General features: G+C 43.0%; 1 protein-coding gene across 1 annotated transcript in view; it reads left to right on the top strand.

Annotated features, from left to right (window-relative positions):
- The window catches only part of LOC133118928 (PRKC apoptosis WT1 regulator protein-like), a 34,144-nt gene extending 25,354 nt beyond the window's left edge, over nucleotides 1-8,790 (top strand). Inside the window, exons 4-7 of the mRNA XM_061229231.1 lie at nucleotides 466-500; nucleotides 1,926-2,058; nucleotides 3,681-3,785; nucleotides 7,243-8,790. Coding sequence (XP_061085215.1) covers nucleotides 466-500; nucleotides 1,926-2,058; nucleotides 3,681-3,785; nucleotides 7,243-7,329 — 360 coding nt within the window. The 3' untranslated portion in view covers nucleotides 7,330-8,790. The remainder of the gene's footprint in view (nucleotides 1-465; nucleotides 501-1,925; nucleotides 2,059-3,680; nucleotides 3,786-7,242) is intronic.
- The last annotated feature ends 3,707 nt before the right edge of the window (nucleotides 8,791-12,497 follow it).

The raw sequence follows: 12,497 nt of genomic DNA, 5'->3' as shown, positions 1-12,497 counted from the left end.
GACCCCCCCCAGTGTTGTACTGGAAGCTTTCCATAGACTGAAGAACATGGCGGCCATCTTAGAGCCTTACCATTTCTCCCCCACGCAAAGGAGGCCTCAGTCCACTTTTCCTTTCGGTTTCCTCTCGAACTGAATTCAGTTATTGAAGTAAAATAAATAATACGTATTTTTGTCTTAGATTGAGACTTATTTCTTTTACTTTCTTGCTAAAAAAAAAGACAAGGATTTTGCCAACGACTCTTTTCAAGGTTTGCCAATGGAATAAGAAAATGTAACTCGCCAAGCAAACATTAATTAAACAACTAACTTAAAGCCAGCTAATATTTTCTACTTGAGAGAAAAAAAAACAACTTAAGTCTCATTACCAGAGGAAGATGCTTGTTAAAACGGTGTTATTGCAGTGTGTGACGGCTCTCACGCCTCCTCGTCACTGACGGGCCCGTCTCTCGTCCTCTGTCCATTCAGGAGACGCCCAGAGCGCCGCCAGGACGGCTCAGAAGGTAAGGGAGCGACCCCGCGGCGGAATGGCGGGAATGGCGGGAATTGGGGGCGCTGTCTGTGCGTTTGAGGAGCGATCGCGCTGACGGTCACGGGCAGGCTGCTCGTTACCAGGTCTCCTCCGTCGCTCGCTTTCAGAAACACAGAAATTTGCATTTTTTGAGTTAGCTTCAGCATACAGCTCCGCCTGGTTAGGCTAGTTAGCATCCGCTGAGGTCACTCCTCTGCTTGTTTGGGCTGTGAGACTCAGCTGTGTTTGGGCTGTGTTTGGGCTGTGTTTGGGCTGTGTGACTCAGCTGTGTTTGGGCTGTGTTTTGGCTGTGAGACTCAGCTGTGTTTGGGTCGTGTTTGGGCTGTGAGACTCAGCGATGTTTGGGCTGTGAGACTCAGCTGTGTTTGGGCTGTGAGACTCAGCTGTGTTTCGGCTGTGTTTGGGCTGTGTGACTCAGCGGTGTTTGGGCTGTGTTTGGGCTGTGTTTTGGCTGTGAGACTCAGCTGTGTTTGGGTCGTGTTTGGGCTGTGAGACTCAGCGATGTTTGGGCTGTGTTTGGGCTGTGTGACTCAGCTGTGTTTGGGCTGTGTTTTGGCTGTGTGACTCAGCTGTGTTTGGGCTGTGTTTTGGCTGTGAGACTCAGCAGTGTTTGGGCTGTGTTTTGGCTGTGAGACTCAGCTGTGTTTGGGCTGTGTTTTGGCTGTGAGACTCAGCAGTGTTTGGGCTGTGTTTGGGCTGTGTTTTGGCTGTGAGACTCAGCAGTGTTTGGGCTGTGTTTGGGCTGTGTTTTGGCTGTGAGACTCAGCAGTGTTTGGGCTGTGTTTGGGCTGTGTTTTGGCTGTGAGACTCAGCTGTGTTTGGGCTGTGTTTGGGCTGTGTTTTGGCTGTGAGACTCAGCTGTGTTTGGGCTGTGTTTTGGCTGTGAGACTCAGCTGTGTTTGGGCTGTGTTTGGGCTGTGTTTTGGCTGTGAGACTCAGCAGTGTTTGGGCTGTGAGACTCAGCGGTGTTTGGCTCTGAGACTAGGCGGCACTGTAGGACACTGCACACTGCTTGAGTAATATCTGAAAGCTTGCCAAATGTATTAATTTCACCCATGTCATTGTTCAGACTTCATATTTGTATGTTCCTCAAAACTCAACAGGAACTCGTGCACTTGTAAATCACTTTGGATTAAAAGTTACTGCTAAATGACTACATTTGTGATGAAAGTTTGTGCTGCGTGTTCTGGCATCTACCGTGTGTTGTGCTGCTAATGCTGAGAGTGTGTGTGTTTTGACATATAGTGTGTTGTGTGGCTGATTCTGTGTGTTTGTGTGTGTGTGTGTGTGTGCGTGTGTGCGTGTGTGCGTGTGTGCGTGCGTGTGTGCGCATGTGTGTGTGCATGTATGTGTGTGTGTGTGTGTGTGTGTGTGTGTGTGTGTGTGTTCTATGCAGCGCGGGCGCTCCAGGTTCAGAAGAGGAGGGAGGGGCCACCAGCAGGCGTCGCCCGGGATACAGTCGCCATGGCAGCGAGACCAGCGCCGCGGGGGGGAGTGGCCTGGAGAGGAGGGTGGAGGAACTGGAAAAGGTGCGGGATCGTTTATATAGCGCCTTTCACCTCGCTTCAGAGAGCCTCATCGCCCTTCACAGAGAAGAGTGAGACTCATTTCATGGTTTAAACCTGACTGCTTCCCTCAAAGCATTTAGTCCCAAACATATAAGTACAATTTCCACTTCATCACTTGCATTGCTGGGTTAAAAATCTTTTATTCTCCAGACAATTGGTTTCATAGACCGAGATTAAGTTTAGTCCAAGACTAAAGTCTCCCATTTAGTCCAGTCCGGGACTAAAGGCTTAATCTGTGTCTGTGAAACCGGCCTCTTTTGACCTGCATTTACATGCCACCTCCTCGTTTTTCAGAAATCAGGAAGGGCTGTGACTCCCCTCAACCTTACGAACATTCACAATCTCCACATCATCGGGTCTGAGACAGAAACGCTTCTGATTCCCACACCTTCCGCTCGCTTCGCAATGTGCGGGGTGGGAACAGCTTTAGGGTCTTCAGGGCTGAGAATATTCACTGGTCCTTTTCCATTCCTTTAAAAGGTCAATCAGAAGCTGATGCAGTTGGGATTAGTTTGAAAAAAAATTATGATCCTAATAAATCTTGTTTGCTCTGCATGAAATGCCTCCCGCTCCTCTTAAATTTCAGGGCCCTGTTTTCCTGGCGGCTGCGTCTCTGTTCTGACCTCAGATCGGCTTTTGAGTCCAGCCAGCTCGTTGACTCTGTCGGATTAGGAATGACCTCAGCCTCCCCTTGCTTGCTTTTCAGTCTGAGACGTCACTACTGGTGATTATGACATCAGCGTTGGGATGTTCTTCACTGACCATTCTAATACTGAGGTCACAATCACTCCTGGTGATTGTGACATCAGCGTTGGAATGTTCTTAACTGACCATTCTAATACTGAGGTCACATACACTACTGGTAATCGAAATCACATATTTGTGACCTCACACCTTAGAGGGTTAAGATGGAAGCTGTGTTGTACTGTATGTTTCCTGTATTACCTGGTGCTACATCTCTCCATCTGTCGCAATCTTTTAACATCTTAACGTCAGGCCATCCTTTTAGCCTTGAACACGACGGGTCACGCTTGGCGGTGACGGGCGCTTCGTCATTCATCATAAAGTGGCAGCGGCTCTTCCACGTTTCTCACCCCTCCTCTCCGAGGAGGGAGCCTGTCGCGAATGCGCACTTTTTCATTCAGCGCTTTTTGTGTTTTCAGCGTTCCATAGAGAGCCCTATATTAACATATAAAGATTTAACTGCAGAGGCTCCATTTCTATTTCTCAGCCTTTGGTTCCAGTGTTTGGATAGCACTCTCGCAGTTCTTAATGAGAGAGGTCAGAAAAGAAGGGCCAGACTGGTCAAAACTGACAGGAAGGTGACAGTAATTCAAATAACTACGCATCACAACAGTGGCTCCACCCAAATCACAAGGCGTTTTGGGCTTTGGTTGAGAAAATGTAGGAGGGTTTTAACATGGGCTCAAAACAATAGTAGAGTAGTCATTTTGATCAGTTGAAAAGGTTTGAGGGTTAAGGAACCCCTAAAACGGTGAAGTAGCCCCTGGTAAAGACCCAGGTTGTAGTTGGATTGGTGTGTGGTACTCAAAGGGAGATGCTGGTTGTGTGTGGCCTTGCAGGAGCTGGTGAGGGAGAGGCAGGAGAACTGGAGGCTGCTGAAGGCTCATCAGGACACAGACCATCTGATTGCCAAGCTGAAGGAGGAGATCGACCTACTGAACAGGGTGGGTGTGCAACCGGATCATTGCTGTGCGTGCGTGCGCTTACCAGTATGTGTATGCCTTTATTTTCAGACTTTTATTTTTTTCTGCACCCATGCAAGCAGGGGAAAGAGGTCACAAGGCTTCTGCATGCCCCAGATTAACCTTTTCAAGAACAGATTAACCTTTTTTTTTTTTTTTTTGGGAAAGTCCTCAAAATTCTAAGTCAGTGTTTTGAACTCCACTGCTTTCAACCACCAGCAGTGATTGTGACATCAGTATTAGAATGTTCTAGAACTGCACTGCTTCCAGTCACCAGCAGTGATTGTGACATCAGCATTAGAATGTTCTAGAACTGTACTGCTTTCAGTCACCAGTGGGGATTGTGACATCAGCATTAGAATGTTTGGTTAAAGACATTCTAACAGCACAGTTGTGATCTCACACCTTGCAGAGTGCAGTAACACTTGTGTGCAAGACGGACCAGTTCATAACTTTATTCTTGTTTCTGTTTCATATGTAAAATTTCGCCTCTTGGCTAGATTTTATGTCTTGTACAGTCTGTCAATGGTAAACCGTGACCTCATTTGAGCGTGTCTGCACACAGGAGTTGTGTTCACCTGGGTGTCTCGGTTTACAGGACACAGGACACAGAACATAAATCCCCCACTTGAGATGATTTCCAGATTTCATGCATAAAACATGGTGGGTGGCTTAATACTGGCTTTCCCGTGGCTGACAGCGGGGAGTCTCTGTGCTGATCTTACTGAAGTGGCTCATCTTCAGGAGCCTGTTTCTGCAGGGAGGTGACTCTAGGGTCAGCCTCACACAGAGTCTCCAGTCATAAAGGGTGAAGGGGAAACTCATGGGTTGCCAGATTCTCCAGCACAATCCACCTTACAGTGTCACAGTGAGCATCTAGAATAGACAAGATAAACATTGTTCTGCCAAACACTACAAAAACAAATCAAACAAACATCAACCTCAGAAAGCATTTCAGTCATTGATTTGACTTAAAATCTCATTTCTATTTATTTTTTTGCTAAATAAGACAGAAGGATTGCCAATAACGTGAGTGGTTGACTATTCAAGATTTACCAATGGGGTTATAAAATTTCACTTGTCGATAAAACAGCAACTTAAAACTAGCAGGTATTTCCTACTTGAGGAAAAAAACTAGATTTTTAAGTCTCATTACACGAGTAATACTCTCAAGACAGATCTTTTCTTTTGCAGCCACGTTTCAGCATTTGCTTTAATTGTTGAAAAACATTTAAATGAACACTAAATGAACGTTTAAAATTCGCTGCTAAGTGCGCACACAGCCAGCGCACTCTGGTGCGCGCTTCGAAGCGAGGCCGGCATTATCGGCATGGCAGACATTCCTCCGTCATAGCTGGTTAAATCCTCACTTCCTCTCCTCTCCCGCACCCTGTGACACAGTATGAAAACACTTTTTTTTTTCTTTGGGCAGGAATGTGCTTTTCCAAAAACGGCTACCTTCGAGAGGCGCTTTGTCCTCGCTCGGAATGTTTCTCAGCTGTGCGGCAGCTGACATCACGTGCTCGTCCGCACTCGGCCGAACTCACAGGCGAGAGAGACGACCGTTACTGCTTGAACTCGACTGGCTTTTCCAGACTCGAATGGAAAACATATTTAAAAACTAAATAATCGGTTTTAAAAAGTACATTTGTGTCACACCTCCTGCGCGCTTATTCAGTTGTCAGGCAGCACATAGGCAAATGTGTCACTCTTGATACCTGTAACTGATTGCGTTTTTAATTATACTTTACTAAGCACAGTTAGTCATCTCCGATCTTAGCTTCATGCAAATTTCTAACCTTGTGCAATTAAAATAATAGCCTACTTCGCACTAACAGTGGGAATCTTTTCTTATTTTTATCCTCATTTAACCCTCATATTATGTTAGAATTTTATGACTACTTATATTAATTCACACAAAATTATTGTAATAGAAAAACTGACACGTTGTGTGTCACCAGCCTATTATCCATAAATATAGAAAAGAATCTGTGAGAAAAATCTCATTTTAGAGGCTGAAGCAAGTGAAAGTTTGACTCCTGTCTGGGAAAGTGCCACCAGAATCATCCACAAAGAAATCTGAGATAAAAAATGTATATGGTTGTGTATTTTTTGACATTTTATACAACTACAGAGGGTAAAGCGAACAGCATACACCACATTTGTATGCAAAGTTTGTAAACAGCATTATGTTTATTTCATGTTTACGGTTTAATACCACCAAATTAGACAAGCCATACAGTATCAAGATTAAAAAAGGTTAACTGGTTTCTAAGAGATGTCAAACACTACCAGACCCAGAATATAAGTTGATTAAAATATATAAATATGGATATTTATGTTGTGGCTGTAAGAAAAGAAGTAAGAAGGCACAAAAAAAAAGAAAAAAAGAAATTGCACTTATGATGACTGTATGTTTAGAACAACACTAGTGTATTTTACTAGTTATGAATGTGTTGCTTTAACTTGTGGAAGAACTTATGCACTTGTAAATCGCTTTGGATTAAAAGCGTCTGCCAAATGACTAAAATGTAAAATGTAAATGTAAGGTCTTTGAATCAAATTAATTACTCTTATTTGATCATTATCTTATCGTCTGAACGTGTACATCATTACTGTGTCCTCAGTATAATCCAGACAGACGCCTCTTGGCATGAAGTTCAGAGCATCTGTGTGCAGGTCATTGTCATTCTGCATGACCTGAAAATACCTTCTCCACGTTCAGTTCCATACAACTCATGAGCCAGCGAAGCGAGGTTTAAAAACAGCCTTGAAGCGGAAGGCTCTTACGTCTTTTTATACGTCCGATTTTTTCAAAATCAAATCCTTCCCGAAAGTTATGGACAAGCCTGACACAGCTCATTCTGATTGGCTGTGGCGTGAGTGTGGTGTATTGGTCATTAGGGCTCTGGCGAGACTCGGTGGTAGTCAGCATGCTCATTTGTGCTTAATCTGAGCTGTTGAAGTTCAATTTGCTCAATATTAAAGGTACAATAGGTAATTTTGGACTCCTAACGGTCAAGAGAGGAAGAGCAGCAACAAACACCTTCAAACCACAACGCTGTTTATCCCTCCCCCTTCTCTGTGAAAGCACTGACATTGAAATGCCATTGGCTGTGGCAATCGGAACCAATGTGCTTGAATTATTGTACAGCTGTACAATGTTTTGGTACAGAGTGTCGGTCTGTTGACTGCGTTCTTGAAGCCCAAATTTAAGGACTATGAACACAGGCAGAGGGTGAGTCAACATGTCAGTGAGCCTTTTTCAATGACAGGAAGGGACTGACAATGGTCTTGTAACAATGTTTTAACCCAAAAATCTTACATCGTACCTTTAAGGTACAAAAGTGAAATGTTAGTCATCCTTTTTCGATGATAGGATGGAGACGTGTGAATTTGATGGCGGGGGAATTGGAAACGTGCGTTGTGTCTGTTTCAGGACCTGGACGACATCGAGGAGGAGAACGAACAGCTCAAGCAGGAGAATAAGACCCTGCTCAAAGTGGTGGGTCAGCTGACCCGGTAGAACCACAATAACCCCCCGATCAATAACCCCCCGATCCCCGGTGCAGCCACAATAAGATCCGCACAGCCGTTCGGCCCTTGAGCAAGGCCCTTAACCCTGCATTGCTCCAGGGGAGGATTGTCTCCTGCTTAGTCTAATCAACTGTACGTCGCTCTGGATAAGAGCGTCTGCCAAATGCCAATAATGTAATGTAATGTAATCAGTCTGTCTGTCCATCTGTTTTGGAGCTTCAAGGCTTCATATCTTAAAAAAAGCTTCTGTACTCCACAATTGCATGCAACTAGTGCACGGATGTCCAATTTTTTTTTTTTAAAGGCAACATCGTGGTTTCATTGGATTAATACACAAGCCGTTGGGGGCGAAAGTCTATTTGTTGTAAATAGGCCTCGGAGTTAAACTTAAAAAATGAAATTAAGTAAGGACAAATATTGAACGAATGTGGTTTGCCGTCGAACATGAGGCGTTCGACTGCCGGAGATTTGGCCCCTCTTACCAAGAAGAGGTTGAGTTTATTTCTTGACTGACACTAACTAACGCAGCCCTTCAGCATTGACCTTTTAGTAACGTCACGACAATGTTTGGGACAATGTTATAAACATTGTTTCCTGAGTATCTGTGTTTGTCTGAAGGACTTGTTTGCGATTGGATCTTGTAATCAAGCCAAAGGAATTTGCTAGCATCAAAATTGTAACAAATTCCCTTATGCAAAAGGTGCACATTACATTAATTGTGTTTTACATTGATTGTGTTTTACCTTAATTGTCTTTTGGCAATGATGCCTTGCCCTTTTGATCATAAACCTTTTGTTCAGATGGTAAAGTTTTAAAAATTGCATCCAGAATATCACTCAACACATTTTCTATCATGCCTTCTATCATAAACTTTCTCTGTGAAATAAACATTGTTTTATTATCTTCAGGATGTGAATGTGGATGAACAATATCTGGGCAACAACCTGCAGAAATGTTATATGAATTTATGAAAAGGCAGTTCTGAGATGATTATTATTCATAGGGGTGTGGCTTTTGACTGAAATATTTCTCAAGCTGTTTATAATACATTTGTAAGGTGAGCGAAACTTATGAAGCAACCTATTACATTTATAACTCCATTGACCAAAAGAATATACTTTTGCAGATATTTAGTATTAATTTCTGTCAGCTCCTTTTGCATTTATTTAAAGCCGCAACATAGTACATTTGGCATATTATTGTTACAAAATATATTATTTTGGCTAATTTAGATATCAGTCTTCATCCTTGGGCTTATTTTGAAATGATAACAAACTTCTTAGCCATCGTAACCTCAAGAAAAGGTTATTATCTCTCAAACGAGATGTGTCGTTCAAACATTCCGTTTAGGCTCTAACGGAAAGATTTTGATGAACCACCCCAACACTCCCCCCGCACACGTGTGTATAAAATTGGAATTCGTGTAATAAACGTCTGATTTTTCTCTTTTGCTTCGACTCGTTTTCTGTTCATTACGGTTTATATCCTGTGGCGGTTCGATATTCTGCCACGGCGGTAATTTGATGTGACGTTTCCGTCGCTGTTATCTCCTGGTACGCGACACACTCGCCGGGAATCACTCCAGTTCATTACGCTCATCAAGACGGGGATTTTCGGCGACGGCGCGTTACCTCGATACCCGGCCGCCGGCGAACCGTTGGCACCGGCGAACTTGTCCGCAAAAGGAACCGGGAAGGAAGCGGTTTAACGCGAGGGCTAAGGTTGGGCTGATTGCTTCATCCTCCTGCAAACAGCCTGTCGACAGGCCCTTAATTCAGAATTAGCATTTTTATAGGGAAACGGCCTGATGTGTGACGTGGTGATGGATTATTGCTGAAGCTTGGTTTGTCTTTCTTTTCATTTCGTTGAATCTCCATTCTTGCTTTCCTTCTTACTTTTTTTTAGTATTGGGGCAGAGAGTATGTTGCAAAAAACAAACAAACAACAACAACAAAAACTGGTAAAAAAAAACATCTTCTGAACGGATCCTATGTTTTACTGTCATGCTTTTCACTCTCTGGGTCTAGACAGGAAGTCCGTTCACATCTCATCAGACTGCAGGGCACGAGAACAACACGAATTGGGATTATTCGGTGTGATGGGGTGAAGTAGGTTCAGATGAAAATTAACCTGCTCTGCAAAAAAACGAAACACAAGCCTTTACAAGTACCATAGTCTTATATTTAGCCTTGAAATCGTATTTATATTGCGTTTCTGCTCAATGAGAGAAAAAATTGCCAATGAGGTGAGAAAGTTTGACTCATTTCACGATGTGCCAATGGGGTGAGAACATTTCACTCGTCAAGCGATCAGCAACTTAAAACAAGCTAATGTTTACCATTTGAGAGAAAAGTCTTATAACAAGGCTAAAAACGCTTGTTAAGACGACCATTGTTTGCAGTGTGAGAATTAGTTTGTTTTTACTGTTTGAAGCCACTCTGCATGACTCTTATCTCTTAAAACTTCATGTTATGTTAGGTCTGTGTAAAATCCCTTTTCACGCACGATTGAATGAATTCGGTAATGAGCCCTTCATACATTGGAGGGTCCTATCTGTTCCCGATATAAAAGTGGCCCAACAAGACGGAGAAATCAGGATGGGCGTTAATGGAGTTCCACTGGTCTAGCTGGTCCACAGCATTAGTTTTTCACCAAAACCTTTTTAAACATCACACACAATGCAGAAAAAACTAAAAGAACGTGGAAATAAATACAATTGTATTTAACAAAAAGTACTAATTATTAGTACAAAAAGTTTGTACTAATTATTAAAAGTATCTCAACTTAGTCGAGCAAAACCCAAGACAGCCAGGTCAACAAATCCTGTACATGGGAATCAGGTATCCCTGGTAACTTATGGGGGAATGGAAGTGCCAACTTGCGTTTTCCGTGCCGTCTGACTGTATTCCTGAAACAGAACAAACCTAAACTTATTTTAAAAAAATGTTTTTGTGCAAAAACATTCTGCACTTACTGAGCACAAAAGGGAAACGTTTTAAATGCTTCATATAGCCTAATATTGAAGCGTTGCTGTTCAAAGGTAGCATGTAGCTACGAGCACACACGTTTTCTTTGCAATAACTATATCTATATCGAATGAAAATATGAAACAATTACAATTGTACGCTGCTTGTAACGTGCAACCTTGTTTTTGGGTCGGACACCAACTTAAAAAAAATGCAACACCAAATATGGCCGCAAGAGGGAGACATAGAGCAGAACGTCTTAGCGTAATAAAAAGGTATATATCCATTACATTACATTTACATTACATTTTTGGCATTTGGCAGAAGCTCTTATCCAGAGCGACGCACAGTTGATTAGACTAAGCAGGAGACAATCCTCCCCTGGAGCAGTGTAGGGTTAAGGGCCTTGCTCAAGGGCCCAACGGCTGTCCGGGATTAGAACCAGCGACCTTACATGTCCCAGTCATTTACCTTAACCACTACGCTACAGGCCGCCATATCCATCCATCCATCCATCCATTATCTGAACCCGCTTATCCTGAACAGGGTCACAGGGGGGCTGGAGCCTATCCCAGCATACATTGGGCGAAAGGCAGGAATACACCCTGGACAGGTCGCCAGTCCATCGCAGGGCACACACACCATTCACTCACACACTCATACCTACAGGCAATTTAGACTCTCCAATCAGCCTAACCTGCATGTGTTTGGACTGTGGGAGGAAACCGGAGTACCCAGAGGAAACCCACGCAGACACGGGGAGAACATGCAAACTCCACACAGAGAGGCCCCGGCCGACGGGGATTCGAACCCAGAACCTCCTTGCTGTGAGGCGACAGTGCTACCCATTGCACCGTGTGTGTGTGTGTGTGTGTGTGTGTGTGTGTGTGTGTGTGTGTGTGTGTGTGTGTGTGTGTGTGTGTGTGTGTGTGTGTGTGTGTGTGTGTGTGTGTGTGTGTGTGTGTATAAATTACAACTAAATCCTGCTTTTAGCTTGCCAAGGTTGGATTATAATACTCTCAAAAAGAGCATGATGTGAAATTCCTGCAAGAGGCCGTATCATCACAGTTGCAGAATAGGCAACACTATACTTTTATTTCTTAAAAGGAACAGGTAAACACTGGTATTTGACTGATTGTGATATAAAATATAAGAAAATACAGAATATAAAATGCCATATAACCACATTCATTGCATACAATGTATCACACAGTTCATGAATATGCATGTTATTCAGTGAACTCTCAGTTGCTGGGTTGATAACACTCCAAAGCTTTCGCTCGGTATGATGAAGTCTACAGTCTGAAGCATCGAAGGAGAAATGCAGAGACTTGAGCTCAAGCACCTCTGTTGAGAGCACCTCTGCCTTTTCACGCAGTCACACTCTCACCCCTAGTGACACAGGAGGACTAGGCCACAGAAAGACAACAGAAAAATAACTCGCTTTACACCAATCAAGCTCTGTGTCTGCAGATTACAAAAATAGCTTTTTACAAATCCTTTGTATTTTGGACTTAACTTGGGGCTTTAATACTTTTGTATTTTGTGGATATGTGGGTATTTATGTATTTAGCTGTCAGCGAAATATTTTATTCTCCATAAATGTCTCCAAAATGCGTATGGAGGAAAAAATATTGTCACTGAAAAACACTAAAATACATGTCTTATATGTCCAAAATGTGTAAATTCTTAGTAAGGATTTTTTTCCATTCACAAGGATGGGAAATCATTTTTGTTCAACAACCAAAACACTAAAATAAAGATTCCCCCAGTTATGCAATTAAAAGTTTTCACATTTATTTGCAATTTTGTGGAGATTATTTCACTGTGGCACTGGTAACCTGCTGAGTTTAATAAGTAATTACCCTTAAATACACCAACCTGCTGAGTTTAATGAGTAATTACCCTTAAATACACCAACCTGCTGAGTTTTAATAAGTATACCTGTAAATAAGGCAACCAAAATTACACTAATACACCGGTAAATAAGGCAACCAAAATTACACTAATACACCTGTAAATAAGGTATTAGAATTCGATTTTGAGTGTGCACAGGATTCACTCCGCCATTGGACGATGGGGACACAGTGTGAGATGCCAGTTCCCGGCTGACAGGTGGGAGAACACCCAGGCCTGCAGCTAAAGACGAATGAAGCAGAGAAATAAGAAGCAGTGGGTCCAATCGGACAGG

Source organism: Conger conger, chromosome 19 (assembly GCF_963514075.1).
Source record: "Conger conger chromosome 19, fConCon1.1, whole genome shotgun sequence".
Classification (NCBI taxonomy): domain Eukaryota; kingdom Metazoa; phylum Chordata; class Actinopteri; order Anguilliformes; family Congridae; genus Conger; species Conger conger.
Note: the sequence above shows the minus strand (reverse complement) of the source record. Positions and strands in the feature narration are given on the sequence as shown.